Source organism: Cyanistes caeruleus, chromosome 5, assembly GCF_971803275.1.
Source record: "Cyanistes caeruleus chromosome 5, bCyaCae1.hap1.1, whole genome shotgun sequence".
Taxonomy (NCBI): Eukaryota; Metazoa; Chordata; class Aves; order Passeriformes; family Paridae; genus Cyanistes; species Cyanistes caeruleus.
This window is the reverse complement of record NC_141705.1, coordinates 82,482,054-82,502,754: the sequence shown is the minus strand read 5'-3', so window position 1 is coordinate 82,502,754 and position 20,701 is coordinate 82,482,054. Positions and strand designations below refer to the sequence as shown.

General features: G+C 43.0%; 1 protein-coding gene across 4 annotated transcripts in view; it reads right to left on the bottom strand.

Annotated features, from left to right (window-relative positions):
- The window catches only part of BMP2K (BMP2 inducible kinase), a 44,463-nt gene that overhangs the window by 21,747 nt on the left and 2,015 nt on the right, over positions 1-20,701 (bottom strand). For 2 of the 4 annotated variants that reach the window (XM_023927047.2, XM_023927048.2), the window contains exons 2-7: positions 5,280-5,398; positions 4,838-4,943; positions 3,024-3,166; positions 2,632-2,753; positions 1,545-1,626; positions 778-910 (exon numbers count right to left, since the gene is read on the bottom strand). In XM_023927047.2, the coding sequence (XP_023782815.2) occupies positions 778-910; positions 1,545-1,626; positions 2,632-2,753; positions 3,024-3,166; positions 4,838-4,943; positions 5,280-5,398 (705 nt within the window). Of the gene's footprint in view, positions 1-777; positions 911-1,544; positions 1,627-2,631; positions 2,754-3,023; positions 3,167-4,837; positions 4,944-5,279; positions 5,399-11,035; positions 11,211-14,569; positions 15,168-20,701 lie in introns of those variants that run through there. The other 2 variants (XM_086890875.1, XM_086890876.1) reach the window with 2 other exon arrangements.

Here is a 20,701-nt window from a genome sequence, read left to right as displayed (position 1 = left end):
GGCATGGCCTATTATATAAAAGCATAAACTACGTGGTCAACACATCCATAACTTTAAGTTACAAGAGCTCCTATTCAAACCTTTGGAATTTTTCATATGGTGTCCGTCTCACTCTTTCAAGTGAGGCTACTCTAAGTTGAAAACAAAGACAATAAGCTGATGATTACTGCAAATATTAGTTCTCACATCCCTGTGCCTCGGTAACAGATGAATCACAAGCCTCAAAACTGTTTCTTGGCCAAAATTTTCCTTCACACACTTCATGCTGCCAAACTTTTGCCAGAGTCTGTGTCTGACACTTGGGGTTGCACAAGATTTTCCAGACTTTTGCTCCGGTATAAATGATGCAACTACAATTAAAATTCTCCCCAGTGCAATGAACCTCAGCACACTGATGTTGCCATGCTAAAGCTGCACTTCAAATTTCTCTAAGCACAACTGTCCAACTTGGACAGCAAAGACTGTCAACACTCTGACCCTTCCACAGAAAATACACACTTAAGGGCACAAAGAATGAATAAATAGAGCTAAATAATAAATACAAGCAGTCTCTGCATTCCCTCTATTCCTTTGGGATTTATGGACACCTAAGGAAAAAAAATCATCCTTGAGCCCCCAAGAAACAAAAAGGTTCCTTGAGCTTCAACAACTCTATTGGGGGATTGAGAGGCACAGCTGAACGTGGCAGGTCTTGACAGCAGTGGTGCTTAGCAGCACTTGCTGTGCTTTGCTGGCTTCATGAGATGGAAGAGTTCCTGCCAGGGCCTGTGTACTTACTTATCAAGCAGTGAACGCTGTGGGAGTATCGTGAGCCATCCGGGATAGTGAAGTTTCCATCACAAATGGCAACCTGGCTTTCTCCAAAGGGAAGGGAAAAGAAGCAGAGCTTATACAGCAAGCAGCCCAGCGCCTGTAAAAGAAACACAAGCCCTGTGAGGGGATGAGGGCCAGCCCTTGCTACAACAGGGCAGCTCTAACAGGACGCTGCACCCTGGCTACAGTGCGTGTTCACACGCTGTGCAGGAGCTGCACTTGGGAACACAGCCGACGAGACAAGCTGATGGATCAAGAGCAGCTCTAACAACACTTGCTCTTCCACTTCTTCCTGTAGCACACCTAGTACAAATCCAGAGCGCAGCAAGAGCTGCATTTGTAGTGTAGCATCACCACAGGTATCCCTATGCTTTGCACTAAATTCCTTTTTTTTCCTCTGTACACCCACTAATAAAAACACCTTTCTTGATCATGCTGGCAACAGGTTTCCCTAAAAAAAACTGTGAAGTTATCAAGCAGAAACTAGAGCCAACATAAGAAGACATGTTCTAAATCACATCCCTCTTCCTTTAAATTAAAGAAGGATCAAACATGGGATTAATTTTATTTACAAAAATGTAACTACCCAAGATATCTCTACTATTCTGTGTTCTATAGTTGTCCAACGTATTTAATCTTCCAGTAATTAGTTTTTCAGTCAATCAAAGCTGGTTTTAATTCCCCCTTCCTTAACCAGTCCCATACATCATACTACCCAATTTTTTGCTTACCCAGATATCTGCCTTGGTAGTAATTGGCTTTCCTCCATACAGATTGATCATCTCAGGAGCTCTGTATGATAGTGTAGTGTACCTAGCAACATAAAACACAGAGGACATAGCTAAAAATCTTTCTCAGAACTGAGAGGCTACTTTCCCGCTCCGCCATGCACGCACCAATCACACAAGTTTCAGACGTGCACCTGGAATTATTGTCTTGTGTGACCCAAGTCATTACCGCATTTGCAGCATCACAAATAATACCTGGAGCAGGAGTATGACCTGTCATACACCAGAATAAGAATTCAGTCAGGTAAAATTCACTCTTAGCCTTACTGCCCCAAAGCACAGACTTTTGCTGGAGTGCCCGTGCATACGCAGCCAGGCACCTGACAGGGGGTAACTGCAGAGTCCTGCAAGGGCTCTCCCTACCTCACACAACCACACACAACACAGATTTCAAAACACTAACATCCAAAAACAACTGCTAAACTGGGAGCTCAAATACTTCAGAGCTGAAAAGAGCCTGTATCACTTCATGGATTGAAAACAAGCAGCCTGTATTTACCCCTCTGCAGAAGTTAGCCCAGAAAGGTAAAACCAAAATAATACATGCTTTCAAGAGTGTGTCTCAGGAAAGTTGAAATATTTTTCTTATCAGCTTTAGGAGAACAGACATGGACCATACTCTGCAAATGAGACTCTATATTTATCCATTGCAGGGCTTATTTACATCAGTTCTTGGTATCTTAGCAAGTATTTGCTTAGCAGTATTAAAACAGCACAAAATAAAAATATCCAACACCTAAAATGGCCAGGAGCCATTTTTGACACATATTTTTGAACAATTTACTTGCACAACAACATGCTTTTTCCCAACAGTTTTATTTTAAGAATCTCAATTTTGAAAAACATCTGTAAATAAACCGAAGAAATTTTATCAAATAGTTCCAGTCTTTTACTGTATTCACACCAAAATAAATTCAAGATCAGCCATTAATTTCAATTCATTAGTGATACATGCACACCACACTATAATAGATGGAATTTCTATGCAGCACAGTCATTGCTTATGACAGATCACCAGAAGTAAACTTACTTTTTAATTTCTTCTTCTACCATATTAACACCATCTTTTTGAGGGTTCAGGTATTTGTTAGTAGCACTGCCAAAATCACAGAGAACGTAATTCCCGTTATCATTTAACAACAGATTCTCCACCTTGAAACAAAGTCAACACACAAAAAGTAGGTTAATACAAAAGCATTAACTTCCAGGTTAAGCATGACTCAGTGTTCTCACACACAAACAGGAAGTTCTCCAAAAAACCAACTGCTAAACTTTGTTTTAGCAATAAATAATGTCCTAGGGTTACAGTTTTTTTACAGCTGCACCAACAGCAAGCTCCCATCTAGAAACCTCCTGTATCCTCAATCCTTTTCAAGCAGATCACTGATTTTAGCCTGGATTTTCTTACAGGGAAGGTCATACCTTCAGATCCCGGTGAACTATAGGTGTTTTGCACTGATGCAACCGGGCAACAGCTTCACAGGTGTCACAGAATATTCTCATTACTTCTGACTCGGTGAAGCCTGTCTGCAGACGCTGGTTCATCTGGTTCACAACCTGCCCAGCTAAAGAAACAGGAGAAATTTCTTTCACATAATTCCCATCAAGTACTTTAGTAAAGACCTAGTTAAATGCATTAAGCCCACAAATATGATGCCAGTAAGTTTTCCACAGTTACTGTATTTGAACCAAACAAACCTGCTTTTCCAACTGCACACTCTTGTATCGTCCTAAACGAAAAGTTATTGGCTCAAATGAAAACAATCCTGTGTTGCTGAAATGTTTTTGAAACCAACCACTGCAAACACAACAAGCATCCATCACACCAATATGTGACCTCAAAACTGTCTCTTGCACTAGGATCCCAAACTCTGTCAATCAACTGAGTTCATGAATTCATTCTCTAGACACCCTCTCTGTCTTTCTGGGAGACAAAGGAGGAAGAAAGGGGAGGCAGGGAAGGAAGGAAGGCAGGAAGGAAGCAAACAAAGCCCTGAACCCATTCTCCAAGGACAAAGATCTCTCCATTTTCAGGTTACTTTTAAGGTTGGGTATCAATACACTCCTGTTTCTAGCAGTAATTTTACCAGACACCACTAAGCTCTTTGTACCACAATGCTCACCACACACAGAGATGAAGTGGGATTCTTGCAGAGATACAGCAGGACCTTGATGGGCACTCTGTCAAACAATGATGCTTAGAACACTGAAAGCCAATCCCTGTCAAATGATCAGACAGCTGACATCCATGGGGCTATTCACCAGGATCAGTAGGGAAAGAGTACTACTAACAAGGAGTCACAACTGAGCTCCCACAAGGGTACAGAAATTCACACATACAAGCAGGGTAAAGGACCAAAAATGCAGCCTTATTTATCACATACTCCTTATTCCATTCCCCAAGATGTACATTAGGGTTGTCTTCGGCTCCTCGTGGTACAGATTGCACAAACTGTAATGCTCTCTGCTTCTGCAGCAAATATAACCCATGTACACCTCAGCTCAGTATTTGTTGAGCAGTACAGACGATGGGATGGCTTCTTTCTAGGCTCAAAGTATTTACTTGGTACTTGCAGCACTTGTTCCAATATCACCAATTACTTGGGTTAATTTCCATCTCATACTAGCAGCACCCAGTCTCCCTAGATTTTAAACCAATTCCACAGGTTAAACTCACTGGCAAGTTTATTCCACAAATATGTGACCTGGGGGAAAAAAAAACCCTAAACAGACGGTCCCTGACTTAGGTATTGTTTCAAACAAAGTTACATTGTCTAACAGAAACAAAGTGCTAACATCTTTTTGGACAGCACTATCAACCTTTATTATGCCCATTTGTAGCAAATCACCTGTCAGATAAAGCTTCTTCAATGCTGTCATCTAAAACAAAAATAGCAGAGGGAGAGGAGTGGTGAAAATCGGCTGATCTTGCCTATCAAGTTGTGTTCCAGGTACATGTTATTTAGCACCACCAGCAGAACAGCACAACTGCACTTCATACCTGGAGAATTAATTTCCCTGTTTGTAACCATACATCATTATGAAGCTTTGTGGAACTTTTACATTTTGCCCAGTGCCTAGGTAAGGTAGCAAAGCCAATAGGAAAGCGAAAGGAACTTGCTGGATTCCAGCTGTGACACACAGGTGTTAACCTGTTAGATTAAGGGAAGTTTTAAGTAAAACCACAGGTGATAGCACAAAAATTTTCCTCTGGAAACCTAGGCAATGACTCTTACCTCGACAGTACTCCATGAGGATGAGCACCTCCCACACGTTATCACTTAGCGAGTTGACAGCACAGTCCAAATAGCTCACAATATTCTTGTGCCCAGATAACTCTTTCTGAAAAAGAAAATGCACATTACACTTCAGTACTGGGAAAATAAAGAGCCATTTTCAGTTGCTGCTGCAGCACTGGAATAAATTGCTTCTGCTTGGGAACCAGATGTACTGACCAAAGAGAATACACACATTGGATCTGAGGTATCAAATACATATTTGAGTAATAGAAATTAATGAGACATGAACCTAAAGCCAACATTAGCTTCTGTAAGTACCGGTGTAAAATCAGGACCACAGGATGGAGAGCAAGAGGTGTCTAGAAACACCAGAGAGGCATTTGATGTGTGTACACTAGAAACCAACATTCTCCAGTTCCAGATAACTTGGCCCTCTTACCATGATGGTGATTTCTCTCTTGCAGATGTTGAGGTCTGGCACGTTATTGACACACATTCGCTTCAGGGCGCAGCGGGTCCCACTGGGGGTGCGCACCAGGAACACAGTTGAGAAGCCACCTGGAGAACACAAGCGCAAAAAGAAGCAGCTGCTTGAGTTTCTTGGTATTTCTCTAGTCAACATCACTACATGCTAAGTAGTACAACAGTAAAACAACAAAGACTATGACTGTCATTGAGTGACCAGTCACAAACGCCTCAGAAGTTAAATATTGGTTACCTCAACCCATTTCATTTTAACCAACTGTTCATGACAAACCACGCAAGTCTTACTATTTTCTTACAGCATTACATGAAAGCATTAGAAAAGCATTTTCACATCCAAATTAATTCATAAAGCACAGAAAAACTACGCATTGAGACATCAACCCTGAAGCACTTAAGAGTCATTCAAAACCCTCAATCAAGTCAAGGTACATTAATTCCCTAAACCCACATTATAATATATAAAAAATAAAACATTTAGAAGAAGACTTGAGAGACACTGCATAAGTCATGTGACTTTTCAGGTTAGCTTCAATAGCCTCCCTGGAGCCCCAGACACCATAAGCAAGCAGCCCTAGAGACCTGTTTTTATTTAAACCACAATGAATGTGTGCATAGTAGAATTAAGCATTTTCTTACAACCAGTCCTACCAGGAACATTCTCAGTCCAATAGTGGCATGAACTGGGAACCACACAGTTGAGCCTACTTGCCAGTATGAGGTTTTTTCCCCTCTCTTCACTGGTAGAGAAGAATCAAGGAGGCAGGAAATACAAAAGTCAAACAACCTACACAGAAAGTACTTCCCAATGCTCAGGAAACCCAAGGCTCTGCTGTTTCAGCTGCTTCCTGTCAGTCCTGCCTGCTGCTCAAGGAGGCCACACTGGCATCACCTCAAGGCTCACATGCACAGCTTTCCCACAGTTACAGGAAATCCACCTCACAGGAGGGCTCATGTAAATCCCAGCTTAAGTGCTGTCTGATCCCAAGCCAACCGGCTCCACAGGAACTCTGTACTAGGGCAGGAGCTCGGGTACCTCATCAGGACACAAATATGTGAATTAAAACGATTAACTACTCAGATAATCAGGCAGCCAATTGAAATGCACACTTTCGTGGTACCCAGTAGCACCTGCAAGCTGTGTTTATTAAGTATAATGTGCCTCATTTGATGCAAGCCTCACACGCTCGAGCAAACAAGCGCGTAAATCGCTGCCAGTCAAGAAGCTAAATTTTATTAAATAATTTCTCTTGAAGATTAAGTATTTATTATTTCTTAACTTAATTCTCATTTAGTCAAATGACATGCTGGGCTATCAAAGCAGAATTACTGCCAAGTTGAATTCAACAGCCTCACCCTAGTTTATATAGGGCCTTCCTAAAAAATCCACAGGACACCCACTCTTAACAGCTCAAATTCTTGGCACTGAACTCCAGCTGGGACTGAAATGATCCAAGAGGGCTCCAGCCTGGGGAATTCTGCCAGAGTGATATGCAGACCTTCATTAACAGAAGAGTTTTTGTACTCTCCTCACAAAACAACTACCTGTTTTTTAAGCACCAATATTTGACCAAAAAAGATGAAGCAGTAGTCAGATAAAGCAAGAGACTCATGATTTTAAGGTAATCATCACTTCTTGACTTTTAAGCAGTTTTATAGCATTGAAATTCTCTCTGACTAGCAGTAAGACGAAACAGAACTCCAGATTTCAAGTTTTCCTGTGCACCTGTTCTGACGTAGCCTGAGCAGACGTGTCTAGGTAGAGCCCACCAGTGGAAAGCAGAAAAAAGCCCCTAAAAGTGCTGCTCTGGCCATTAGGTGGCGATACGAGCCAGCAGTTGAGCCCTAGGGACTGAAAAAGCAGACCTGGTGCTGTTCTGGCAGGAAGCAGACCCCTGACCTCGAATGGTTTTCCATCAGTAAATACCACCACTATAAAAATCCTTTCCTCCAGGAGACAAGTGGCACAACCATGAGCAAGACCAGACTAGGTGAAGTGTCCTGCTATCAGCTCGTGGGGCTTTCTCACTGCTCCCCTTCCTGTTCTCTCCCCATGCCAGGGCCCAGCGTGGGGTTCAGCTGCTGTCTGGTGCTCAACACAACAAGGAGCTTCATCTTTCAGTCTCTTATTTCCACCAAGATCACTCCAAGCAACAGCCACACTGCACTTGTCCCTGGAATGCTTAGTAAGAAGCCTCTCTACAGCATCTATAGTTATGTAAGCCAACACTCAGCAGAATTAAACTCCTTAAAAAGCTCACACGCCTTTCTTTCCTTGAACTGTCTCTCTGTCACCTTAACTACGCGCTTTTGGGATCTTATTATCAGCTAACCAGCAAGGATTTGGGCTTTTTTCTGGGCTAGTTATGTTGTTTGTTCTTAATGAAATTCTACATCAGCCACACGTGTTTGGTTTTTTCCTATGTGTATTTAAGGTCAACCTTGACTAATTTCACAGGCTGCAACATGCCATTTACACTTTATCATGTTACATTCCTGAAACTCCAACCAGGAAAGAGTGGAGCTGTCAGAATTCTAACTACCCTATTTGCTTACTCAGGTAAAACAAAATAAGGCCAAAAAATCTTCCAGGAACTTCACCATCTTTCAGACTGCCAAGAGCCATTTTGTGGAGACGGTCTAGAAACATTTCAACAAAGATACTTCTGATCAAGTTAGGCATATTACGTATATGCAGACAATGCTGGTTTTGAAATCATCCCCATTTTTTTGAAACATACAAGAACACCAAATGCTGTTTCTCCAAGCAGTGAATCCCTTGACTACTTATCCAAATCTCAGACAAACACCACAGAACTTCTGGCACAGAAGCATTTTACCTCTACAGTAACACACAGCAACCACCAACTGCATCTCTAACAGCTGAAACAGGAATGGTAGCTACTACACTATAAATGGTTCCTTATACATCCATCACAACTCGGCTGTTTCGGAGAGGTGACCGAGTTTTTAGCATCCATTCCCATTCAGACAAATAAATACTCAAAAATATGTTTTGATAAAGCTAATGATCATATAGAATTACATTTTCAGATACAGTACTTACAACTGCTTTTTCTGTATATTTCAGTCATTCTGAAATGAACGAAAGAATGAATGAAAGTCATTCTGAAATGAATGAAGAAATAAATGCATAAACCTAGAGAGATCCTAGTCGTTCTCATGTGCCTACACAATATTAAATTGCAATATGAATATACAGTTAGGTATGTAGGAACTTCCTCAACAGCTCAATATAATCTTGTGTTCAGGAGGACACTTTTTGAAGACATAAAGCCATCGAGCTGTGAGCCCTAAGAGGGTTCCAAGGCCAACATGACTGCCTCCATCAGAGCACAGTTCCACACTGGCTTTACACTCCCTCTGGAAAGTTGTTGTTAACAAAGCCTAAAGGATAGTTTATTTCTAATTTGAAGCCTGCTGCCAAGTGAGGCTCTCAGCTTCACATGACCTTGGTCAGGGAAATAGCCTTGTGTCCCTCACCACAAAGCTAGAGAAACAGGTTCAAGTGCAATTATTTCTCTGTGACCCGTTTACCCACACATATCCTGCTCACTCTCTTCTTCCCCAATTTTGCACCAAGACAGCCATCCATCCATCCACGTGCTAATTTCCTTTAAAATACCAGGTCAGGCTTTTTGGCGTTCCAGATTGAAGCTGTGCAGCTATTTTTGACAGCAAAACCTTTAAAAATGCACAGAATTGAAACACTTGAATTTCTCATCAGATTCCAAACTGTGTGATTGTTGAGGGAGAACCCTTCAATTGCAACTTAAAATGCCTTTTACAAGCTTTATGAAAATTTTTTCATGAAACATATAGGTTCTGTCCCAGGTTTCACCAGAGAATGAAGCCACAGTTATGTCTTCCAATTCCTGAAGGGCCTCCACATGAGAATATGAGTGGCTGTCCTATTACTGTCCTATTACAGTGCAACACAACTTCCTGCAGCAGCTGGTGCGTCCCTCATGCCACATGCCAGCTTCCACACTGAGGGCTGAGGAGCACCCAGTGTTCACCATCCCAGAACACTGCCACACTCTGCTTGCTCCAACACCGCTGCCTCAGTGCCCCTTCCCTGCAGCCCTGAGCATTCCAGACCCTGGGAAGGTGCCATTGTGCTGGGGGGCTGCCAAGCCAAGCCGTAACACCTGTGTGTGTGCTCACTGCATCTCGCTGAGAAAGGGCAGCGTTCACTAACACCCATCACATATACACCTTCCTGTACATTCACATCTCTGCTTTTGTGTGCCTGCACACGGGCACGGATATTTTTACTGAAGCCTACCTCACATGCCTCAGGCACGAACACAAGGCTCTGAGACACAGCTCCACCTGGAAGAACATCTGACAGATGTTGCTCCCATTCCCCAAACCAAAACCAGAAATAGCTCCCTACCCCTAAAATACTCCATTTCTACACACACATTTCAGTGTTCAGTATTTCTCCACTTTATTTTAAGCATGCAGACAATGCATTCCAAGGGACATACCACTGCTCCCTTTCCCACTGCCCACACAAATTCCCACCATGTAACAAGCTGCCTATCAGGGCTAGTTTGGACAAGCAGCACTGTTTTCCTCAAATCGGCATCCGCTCCTACGGCAGCGCTGGGAAAACAGCAGCTGTGAATCACATCCCAGCAGGACATCCCTGTGCAGCCACAGCAGACAGGTCTGCCACACACTCCTCTGCTAATGGCACTGTTACCCTGCCACAGGCATGTATGCTGGATTCCAGTTCTCCCAGCAGCAGCTGTGGGCCAACCTCGCAGGAAAGCTCTGACAGAAGCACCACAGACTGCCTGGGGGAGTCCAACACATTTAAGTTACTGAGGGAGCTGGGAAAGCTGAATTAAGGTCTGCTATAGACTTTTGTGAAAAGGTCTGTTCTTATTAACACCCATGCACCAGACATGCTCAAGGGCCAAACTCGAGATGCTTTTGATATGGCCCAGTGAACAGGAACAGAGCTCTGTGTCCTGCAGTACAGCCCAGCATCACCCACCTGCTTCTCCATGTCCAGGTGACTTGTTAGCCATGCTGGCTACTGCTTCCATGGCACCTTCTGCCTGACAGCCTTGGCCACTTGGCTGCTAGAGAAACATAAAACACCTATTCCCTAAAGCAGATAAATCTCCTAACACACATGCAATTCCAGCAGTAATCTAAGCTTAAGGAAGATGAAAGCAGATTGAAAAGCTCATTTAATGCATGCTTAAAAACAAAACAAAAAAACCCCCCAAAACCTAAAACTAACAACACCAAAAAATCCAAGGATTTGACACACCCTTCAAGGAGTACATCTTATGCACTCAAGACAAAAGATTTTATTTCTTAGGGTAAAGCTGACGCCTTATCATAGTCTGGCTGGAAAAAAAACAAATACCTCTCTGTATTTCTAATCAAGCTCCTGAGAGTTAGTCACAACCACTGTACTACTTTCATGTATTACATGATCACCACCTCTCTCTCTTCACTGAAAAAAGATAATCTAATGCATTTACCTCTACAACTACATTTAACAGAAGTTTGTATTTCAGTCAAGTAATACTTCCTTTCCTGTCTGTAAGGAAAGGACCACAGAACATGACCAGCAGATCACCAACAGCTCAATTTACTGACTCTGAAAATTCCTGTTACACTCTACTTACTCATCAGTGCTTTTCATGGGAAAGCTTTTTGACTTACCCAAGACATCGATAAGACACCTACAATGAGAATCCACTAGCACAGTTTACAAAAAAAATCCCAAAACCCGAAAACTTCGAACAGTAGTTTTATCTTTTACTTGTCTTCCCCACCTCATGTCTTTGTTCACTGAACTCAGCTGCAGCTGTAACTTGGTCTGACCTGAAAACAGAGTGAGCTGAAAAGCCACAACAATGACATCATCTGTGCATACAGACAAACACAGAGTTCGCCGTTCTACAACGGCGAGGTTAAGAGCACAAATTCATTTTGTTTTATAGATGAATTTCAAACGTCATTCCCTACCTTTTTTTGTATAAAGCTTGATTTTAGGAACAGTATAATCAAAAAATCAAATATAGTTACCAGTTAGTTAAATCAGTAGGTAGATATTATATGGCCAATACGCAGATACCATGACTTTTTTGGAACTGAACTCAACTGTCATACCATACGGTTACCAACCAGTTGAGAAAACAAACACCAAGTCTTTACCAAACTCTTACTCGCTCTCTAGTTGGTCTTTCACCTTCCTTGCAATCACTGCTTGAACTGTGATTTCCACATGGAAGGCCAGCCTGCAGAGCAAAGCAGGGCTCTGCAGGCCCGTGAGCCGCCGTGGCACGGGAACAAGGCCCCGCACACAGTGCCCGGCTCCGGCGCAGCGGCTGGTTCATGGCGCCCTGGCCCGGTGCCACCTCTGGCTGCCACACAAAGACAAGAGCCACCAGGCTGTGCAGACACAAACCAAGCCGTTCGGAATGCCGGCGGCACTTCAGACTAAGGCACATGGCACAGCAACACCCTCTGGTTCCCTCCTCTTCTAAGACACCTTACACATATCAATTAGTAGGATGGAGCCCATCTCTTCACTGCTAGGGAGAGCCTGCAGTCTCACCTTCACATCCGAGCGTAACTCGCTGACCATTTCACCCAGGAGCATGACTAGAATTAGGCTGACTGCTTGGAATTAGTGCTAAAACACCCAATATGAATAATTAAGGAGGAGTTTCATTATCTTACCTCATAGTCTTTAGCTGTCTGCAGATCCCTATGTGTGTGTACCTATGTGCATGTTTAAACTCTGGCAAACCAAAGGAGTATGCTGATACAGACTTACCCGGACCAGTAAACTTTAAGCACACAACATCTGAGATCAAAGCAGCTTACACCAATAAATAGAATTGTAAGCCATTTTAGGCAAAAATAATTCCTTGGCACCTGTATGGGGACAGGCAGTTCCTGAACCTCTATCTGGTACATGCTGAAAACATTTGAATACTTCAAACTGCATATAAAGCATCTCTCAAAACTTTGTAGCACTTCTGTGCCTGCGATTCCAAACTTCACACTCTAACATTTACAACTTTAAAAGATACACTTGAAATTTCAAAACAGTCTAAGCAGCTTGATAATTTTAAATAATTTAAAATAACAAACTAGGCTGCAAGGGCAACAGGACTCCAGATAGCAGAGTCAAGATTATCAAAATCATTTAGTATCTCTCATATACCTCTCATGTTTCAAGGAGCCAGTCAAAAGAGATAACTCAGAACAAGGCAGTTATTTATTAAATGATAAAATGATTAAATGACTGATCTGGGAACTCGTGGGTTTGGGGATGTCTCAGACAATGAAAGTGTTTGGACCCAACCACCGTCTAAACTCAAAGATGTCCCTGAGCAAAAGCCTCCTCTTAAAAATGCAGCTATAAAATTTGATGTCAGTTCAACAAAACCTCAAGTAATAAACAAAGCATAAAACTTCTAACAGAGAAATCAAATATCTGAAGAAAGCACAAAGCTGGGAGGATAATACTGTAAAGTCACATCAAGATGGATGGAACTTGAAGACTACAAGACTAAACCAAGTAAGATGCAGCACACTGCTTCCTTTTGAGTTGCCAAAACAACACAAACTGGCTTTTCTATCTTCAGATTGCCTAGGGAGACTCTGAATTGCTCCTTCTGGGATCAATTACTCCTCCTGTTGCTTCCACAAGTTCTCATGAAGTAAAAGCCAAGTGACAATCCATCTAAACTCACCCCAAGTTGAAGGTCTCAACTCTACAGATGCAGACTGTGCCACTGAGCTCTAGGGAGACATAGCAAGGCTCAAAGTATGCAATTATTTCATTTGCTTTTCTCCAAACAGTTCCTTTTCCCGCAAATCACACACAAACCAGAACTGTTTCTAATCCCATTTCTAATGCTGACACACGTAATTTCATTCACTCTTCCTATTCTAGTCTCATGAACACAGGTATTCAGGTCAGGTTCTTACACACACATGTCATCAGAGTACAATATAGCATCTTACATTCTTTAATGATCTATTTGCTCTGCACCACTTTCACAGTTTTATGCGAATTAATTATCCAGAACAAGAAAAAACTTGTTTAGCAACAATTTCTCAAAAAAAAAGCACATTCAATTTTTCAACCTGCAGGAATTGCAAAAGAACATAAGAAAATGTCATATTAATCACTGACTTCCAAAGCTATTTTTTGTTTCATAAGCAGCAAAATGCTGCAACAATTACTCATTACAACTGCTACTGAAAGACAAGATGCACAGATAAAAACCACAGCCAGAGTAACAAATGTTTTGAAATTAGTCAGTTCAACGGAACTGAAATAAACCAGGAATAGGATCATGCCTATGTTTTGGTACATTAATTGGTAGAGACTCGCCTATTGAAGTTTCTAGGCACCACAGGAGCAAATCCACCCATTATAAGAACAAGCAAGTTTAGAAAGAAACCTAGCATATACATGTCTGAATAAAACCTCCTCAAGCCCTGTAACATCAGAATAACTACTTTAGTTTTGTGTGTGGCAGCTAGGCACAGCATGTTACAGAAGGCATGAGGAAGAAGCTATCACAGAGCCAGGATGTTCCCAACTCTACCTGTGTCTCTTGTACAGACTCAGGACTCAGGGCAAATCCCTTCATCTTTGTTTCTCCATCTGTGGAGTGAAGACTGTCCCAAGATTGATGTGAAGCTCTTTGCAGCAATACCAGCTTTGACACCTCTTGAACAGCAAGTTTAAGACTGCTCAGAGATGCTGACCCTCACTTGAGTCTCCACAAATCATTTCTTCAGTGCTCTCACCACTAGCCTCAGAAGCAAAGCAGACCTAGTGACCAGCGAGGCTAAGGGAAGACTCTTCTACCTTTAACAGGGAGAACACTCCAAGGCTGCCAATTTCCAGTTCCATTAGACAAGAGTGCTTTAACACCTGATGCTCAAGGACAAAGCAGTATATTTTCTGCTATCAAACCAAAATAAGTATTCCTTATTTCATTAAGACAGTCCCCTAGGATCAAAGCTGGGTTTTTTTTATTTCCACTTTTCTATTCTTCATCCCTCACTTCGCTGTTTTCCTCCACCCTGCCTCTATTCAGAGACCCAGTTTCACAGATGAACCCACCCATACCCAGGACATCCCACTGGAACTAGAAACAAGTAACCAACCTAGACAAGCGTGAGCAAGGAGCATGTGAATGTGGAGAGGCAGGGAAAGGTTCCTACCTTATTAATCAGGAGACAAACACTGAAAGAGACTGAAATCCATTCCCAAGACAACCAGAAAAGCAGAAGAAGAGGAATTCAGGCTCCTTTCTTGTCAGCAGCTAGACAATGATGCAGAGAAACACAGACTCACTCCCTGGAGGAGAGCAGGGGTTTCAGGATCGCCTCACATCTCCAGCCGCTGGAGGAGAAAACGCAGGACAGGCTGTCTCTGCCGCAGCGCAACAACAGCCCAGAGATGACGCCACCTGCACCAGTGGGACCTCAGACTCCAGCTCCAGGCATCACTAATAGGCAAATATCCCAAACACACCATGAAACAGCTGTTTGTCCAGCCCATCAACTGTTTGTAAACCAAGCCTATGAACACAAATGAGGAAAACCTTCCATTTCACAATAGATGCTTGCAAATCTAACAGCTTCTTTGGAGAAGGACAGCATCTGAAGCAATCAAGTTACCATCCTGCGAGTGACTGACCCTAGCTGTGCTCTGGGTTAGTCCCCAAGCTGTCACCCAGCTCTCACACTGCCCTTTGGCAGGCACAGAGCATTCATAGTGTCACTTAACACAGCTCAGCTTACAAACACCAATTCCTTCGACTGCGGCAGCCTGCTTAGCCAGAATATCACAGAGGCAAAAAATAGCTGCAGCAAGTAAAATATAGCACAAGGTTAAGGAATTAGGAGAATGAAGACAAACAAAACACTGTAAACCAAAGCAGTGCCAGAGACAGGCGGCACAACCTAACTGAGCACCTCCAGCATCTCCCCTCTGAATCAGAGGTGATGAATACTCAGCTGCGAGCGAGACACCCATCCAAGAGGGCATGTGCACATTTACAGAGGAAACCAACATGTACAGCTGGAAAGGCAGCTGAGCTCACACAGTTAACATGCTTATGCAATACCACATGCTCCTTCTTCCCTGCTACAAAAGCCAAGCGGGGCGGTGACTGTGCTGCTCCCCAGACACTGAGCCCCATCCCTTGGTGTTAACTTCAGCACTCCATGCACAGACCCACTGGAGGATCCCTTTTCCAAGGGAAACATACAGGTTTACTGACTGACAGCTCCACCACTACCCTAACAACAGCCCAGGGAAACACACACCCTCTGCCCACAATTACTGCTTCCTAGTTAATGTGTGTCTGAAAAGGAATTCTACTGCTTTTATCCAACAATTTTTCTTTTCCATGCTGACATGCAAAACACCGAGATGTAATAAAAAAAAGGAAAAATAGATTTGCAGTTAAACCAGTAAAGCACACCAAAAACACAAAGATCCTGAGCAGCTTCTTTCAAAGCTATGCCATGTCCTTCTCAGACACAGCTAACATAGCCTTCATTCTTTCATGCTGCCTTATCCTGTGAGGGTGTCCAAGAGCTTTCTCCTGCAACCCATCTGCACACATACCCTCCTCCTATGACTACTGTAACATTAGCACACTTAACCAAAATCCAAGGCAAGTAGATGGCAGATGCATTGGCACATGTCTTTCCTCAAAATTTGGCAAAGGAAAGATGGCCTCAGTTTGTGTGTGATATTAACATGATACTGCTACAAATCAAGTTCCTTCTGCAACCATCCAACTCTTGGCCACTAGCCTGAAAACTTAGCTCAGAATTACTAGGTTCCCAAGTACTTCCTCTTTATTTAACTACTTCTGGCAACACAAAAATTAAAGGGACAACATTCTCAGAAGAGAACATAACTGTGTGCAGTTAAGAGAGGTGTAACACAACCCGTCCTTATACACACGATGCAGGAACGAGCATCCGCAGGGCATGCAGTGACTAATAAATGGATAATCAAAGAGCATTAGACCACGTGTCCTGGGAGCTGAACTTGGCCCTAGCTGTACAATGGATGCCTTTGTCAACCTACAGATGTTTCCCAACCTGTTCATTTCTCCACCCATGTCCCAGAGGCACGCAGGAGCCCTGGGGAGCACAGCAAGAGCCACTGCTCTGCCCAAGTGCCACCACAGTGGTCACACACCGTACTGTGACCGAGTTAGAGCTTTCATTCTGTGTGCTATGTTATATGAAAAGAGACATTTCCCTGCCTACTGGTGTAATACAAGGGTCACACACTAGTGCCCAAACTGCTTTTGGTTGGTTTGCCTGCTCATTACACAGAACACAGCTACATGCTGCACTAGCCAAACACTTTTTTCATGCCGTGAGTTGCTTGCACGAGGCTCGGGAAGTCCCAAAAAAATGCCCCCACATGACAGCACAGGCTCCCTGTCTTTCACCAACCACAAATCAAAAGCTGGTCTAGGATCTTAGCACCTTCCAGTCTGCAGATACACTTGGTGTAAGGCAGCTGTGACTATTTTGGGGAGTGTAGAAGAGATTCACGTGTATTGTATTATACTTTCAGCCAAAACAAAAGTCAGTTTCAAGTACTCACTCTGCTTTTTCTCCCTCATATCTTGAACTGGAACAAATGGTATCTGCTACTCCAATATTAGCAAAGCAAAACTGTTTGAGACAGAATGACAGGCTTGACCTTTACAGTCATGTGCAAACAGATTCAGAAATGTTACACTCTGGAAAAAAATTGACGTGACCAAATCCAGCTTGAATTCCCCAAGTCAGTTTTCCAGACAGCCTTCCAGCTCATAATCCACCTAAACAACTGAAAATAAAACAGCAGCTTCTGCAGAGCAGCAAGTCACATGCAGCAAGCAAATTAATGAGAACCAGGACTGTACACAGCACCCTGGCTCACAGGAGAAAACTAGCACACCACAGTCACAACACAAGTCACCCCACACTACGTGCATTCATAGCACCTGGCACAGAAATAGGCTCTCCCAGAGTTAAAAACCGGGGCCACACCATGTGGAAACACTTGGAAGTACTAAAGTCCACAGACCCATTACAATGGCACCTCTCCCTATTTACCTCTCCAGAACAAAGAACAACAAACAAGCCCCACCTTGACAGGAGATGAAGCAGTGTCAGCTATAGAGCAGCCTGCTTCTGAATTTACAGCAGCTGCTGGCACTGCCAATCCTCACCATACCTCGCTCTGGGAATCAAAAATGATGGTATGAAGGTTAATTGAGGTGGGGGTTAACAAAAGCAAAGCCAATCTTGTGCACAACACGAAGTTTGTTAATTTGGATTACACACTGAACTGTTATTGCTGAGACATAAGGTAGAAAAAACAAAAAACACAACAGAACGTTCAAGACTGCCCTAATATGAAGAGAGGTTTGGAAGAACTTAAATGAACAGCACGACTGCCTACAAATGCACAGCACAAGAGCTCACAAAACAGGACCTGCATTCCTCTCCATTAAGGTGACATTTTACTTAGGCCTAGAACAGGATGAATGCAAGAGGCAAACCAAACCATAGGAGTTATCAAGTACTTGCAAAGACTAGACACAATTAAAGTAGGACAGGCAAACTTGCAAGAAGCTCATTTATTCACCAGTGTAAGAGACTGGAGGAATGGCTGACTGGCTCAAAATAACCAAGTGGTAAGTGTGTAGGTAACAGAGTGAGCTCAGCATAGGTGGGGCAGCCACTTGAGGCTCTGTCAGTCTCTGGTCCACACTGTAATGGCATTGACCGATTCCCTCCCCGCCCCAAAATGGCAGTGACTGACCCCATGTCCTCACCCAAAATGGCAGTGACTGGCCCACAGTCCATGGTGACCTAGACCTGCTGAAAGTTCTTCTCTGACAGGAAATCAAGCTGACCCCCAGAGTGGGTAAATGGGGAGAAAGCCACAGACCCTCTGTGGGTTAATGACCAGTTTGCTATTGAAGCTCCTGAAAATTTGGCTGCTTCTCTGCACACACCACAGAAGGCATCAAGCTACCTTCCCCTAAACCTACCAAGTGGGCTGGGGCTTTCTAGCTGTTTCTCAAGTAATGACTCCAAGAGGTTGCACTGTAAAAAAATATGAAAGACAGCATGCCATTTCCAGCTTTATCAAGCTTTTTTCACTTTCTCTCCCTATTGAGAGGCCCCTTTTCACAGAAAACTATGCTTTAACCACCGTTTTAAAACACTCTATTACATAAACATGAACTAATGAAGGTGTAAGTACTTAATGAAGCACCTAACAAGTGAACTTTACACCACTTGAGTGGCTTTTTCCCTGCCTCTCTAGTCCTAGACACAAGGTCACTTAGAAAAGCAACATCCCCCTGAGCTGCAGCAGCAAAGGCTCAACACCACGCAGCTCCCAACTCGCCGCTTCATCAGCCCGGCTGGTGAGACACAAACCGCTGTACCCACCCTCACACAGCTCCTTTCCACAGACACCAGGGCCAAGAAAAGTCACAGCACGAGCCCAATAACGTGCCTTCCGATGCCTACATTTAGAGCAAGCAGAAAAAAACACTTTTACTGCAGTTATTAAGAAAAAAGGACTTAGTGAAGTCCAAGTCAAGGCAAACAACTAGGTAGCATCACTATGTCAAGCCACAGCTTTCTATCTCCTCCCCTTGTAAGACAAAATTATTTTGCAAACTTGCTAATTTACACTTTTCACACTTGACAACATAAACCGTTCTGCATTGGCATTTGAGATAATTTTTAGAACACGTTTTATACCTGGCCCCTTCCAGTTTGCTGCAATTTCTGAACTGTAAAGTCTTTTTCAATATTGGAGTTCCCCATGCACCACCTGTAACTTTCAACAGAGAACTCCCCATACTTGTATTAGATTTCACTTTCCAAACTTCAGCTGCATTGCAAACACTCTGATTCAATAAAAGGAAAGACAAGTCCTTCACTCTGTATCGGTCACTTATTCCACGTATTTCTACCTTGCCCTCAAAATGGGGAGGAATTGATTTTTTACATCAAACCTTAAACTGAATGACCTGCTTTTTCCCCCACCCCTGGGAAATAAAAAGTAAAAACAAACACCTCCATCCAACAACATACTGACCACTAGGTTATGGAGGACAAGAAGTCTCCACAAAACAGGTGTGTTTAGAACAAAAGAAACCATCTAACAGCCTAATATCTACAGCTCTTCAACTTCACACCTTCTTTCATCAAAAGGATGCATTTCCTTTCAATACCATTATACTTCATTCTAAACAACTGGATTATAATGCTCCACACTTCTGCCTTTAGAACACTGCAATAAAACCATTTAGTCAAAAACTATAGAAAAGCATCTCGAGGGCAACATGGGAAACCCACCCAAAGCTCCACCACTGCAGCCCAGGAAGGTCATAACCCGAGCTTTTTGGTATCACTGCTGCCAGCCCTCTGCTTACCAGGAGCTGAGCCTCAATTCTCAACAACGCCAGCAGCTGCCTTCCTAACACTACTCAGAGCAAAATCTGGGGTTAAACAGCTTGCATAATAAAACAGACATAAAATGCTGTTAATTCTCACAGCTAATAAAGATAAAATATACCACACTTCTTCTAACAGAGCACTGTGTAAATAAATGAATAAAAATCAATTAATACATTTGTTAAGTTATTTAGATTAATTCATCTAATCTATCATTAATGCTTCATAACACAAGCTCTAACTTGCATGTTAGCATCTCAAACTCTATTTCATCATCACTGAGTAACAGGAACTACCTGACAAGTTTATAAGCCTCAGCTAAACTGGGTTTCAGGAACGGAAAGAAAAAAATGCCTTGCGCAAAGAGGACAGGAAGAAAAAAAGTTTTCTCCTCTCTCCTCCCAAGAGAAAGGTTATGAAGCAGGGGATTTGTAAAAAGCGTTCAGCATTAATTACAGGTAGCGATATGACTAATGCAACAGCAGTAATGCACAAGTCTTACTATTAATTGTTACTGAGGCAAGGGATCGACTGTCAGCAAGTGATTCCTGAACAAAAAGCTCTCTCTTGATCCATAAACCCTCGTGCCACCTAGGAGCACACAAGTGCCACTTGGACACGCAGTCACAGCGCCCTTTTCCCCTCACACCTGTGACACACACACACACCTTGTTACAGCCCAGCTGCTCCCCAACCCTCAGGGAGCTGGGAGAGACTGCCCCATGTGTCCCTGTTTCCCCAACCCTGCACTTGTGCCACCTGTTATTTTTTTTCTTATCCTCCAGGCCTACTGACCCGCTCCAGGGGGAGCTTGGAGACTTTTCTCAAGACAATCTTTGCGGCAGATTTGCA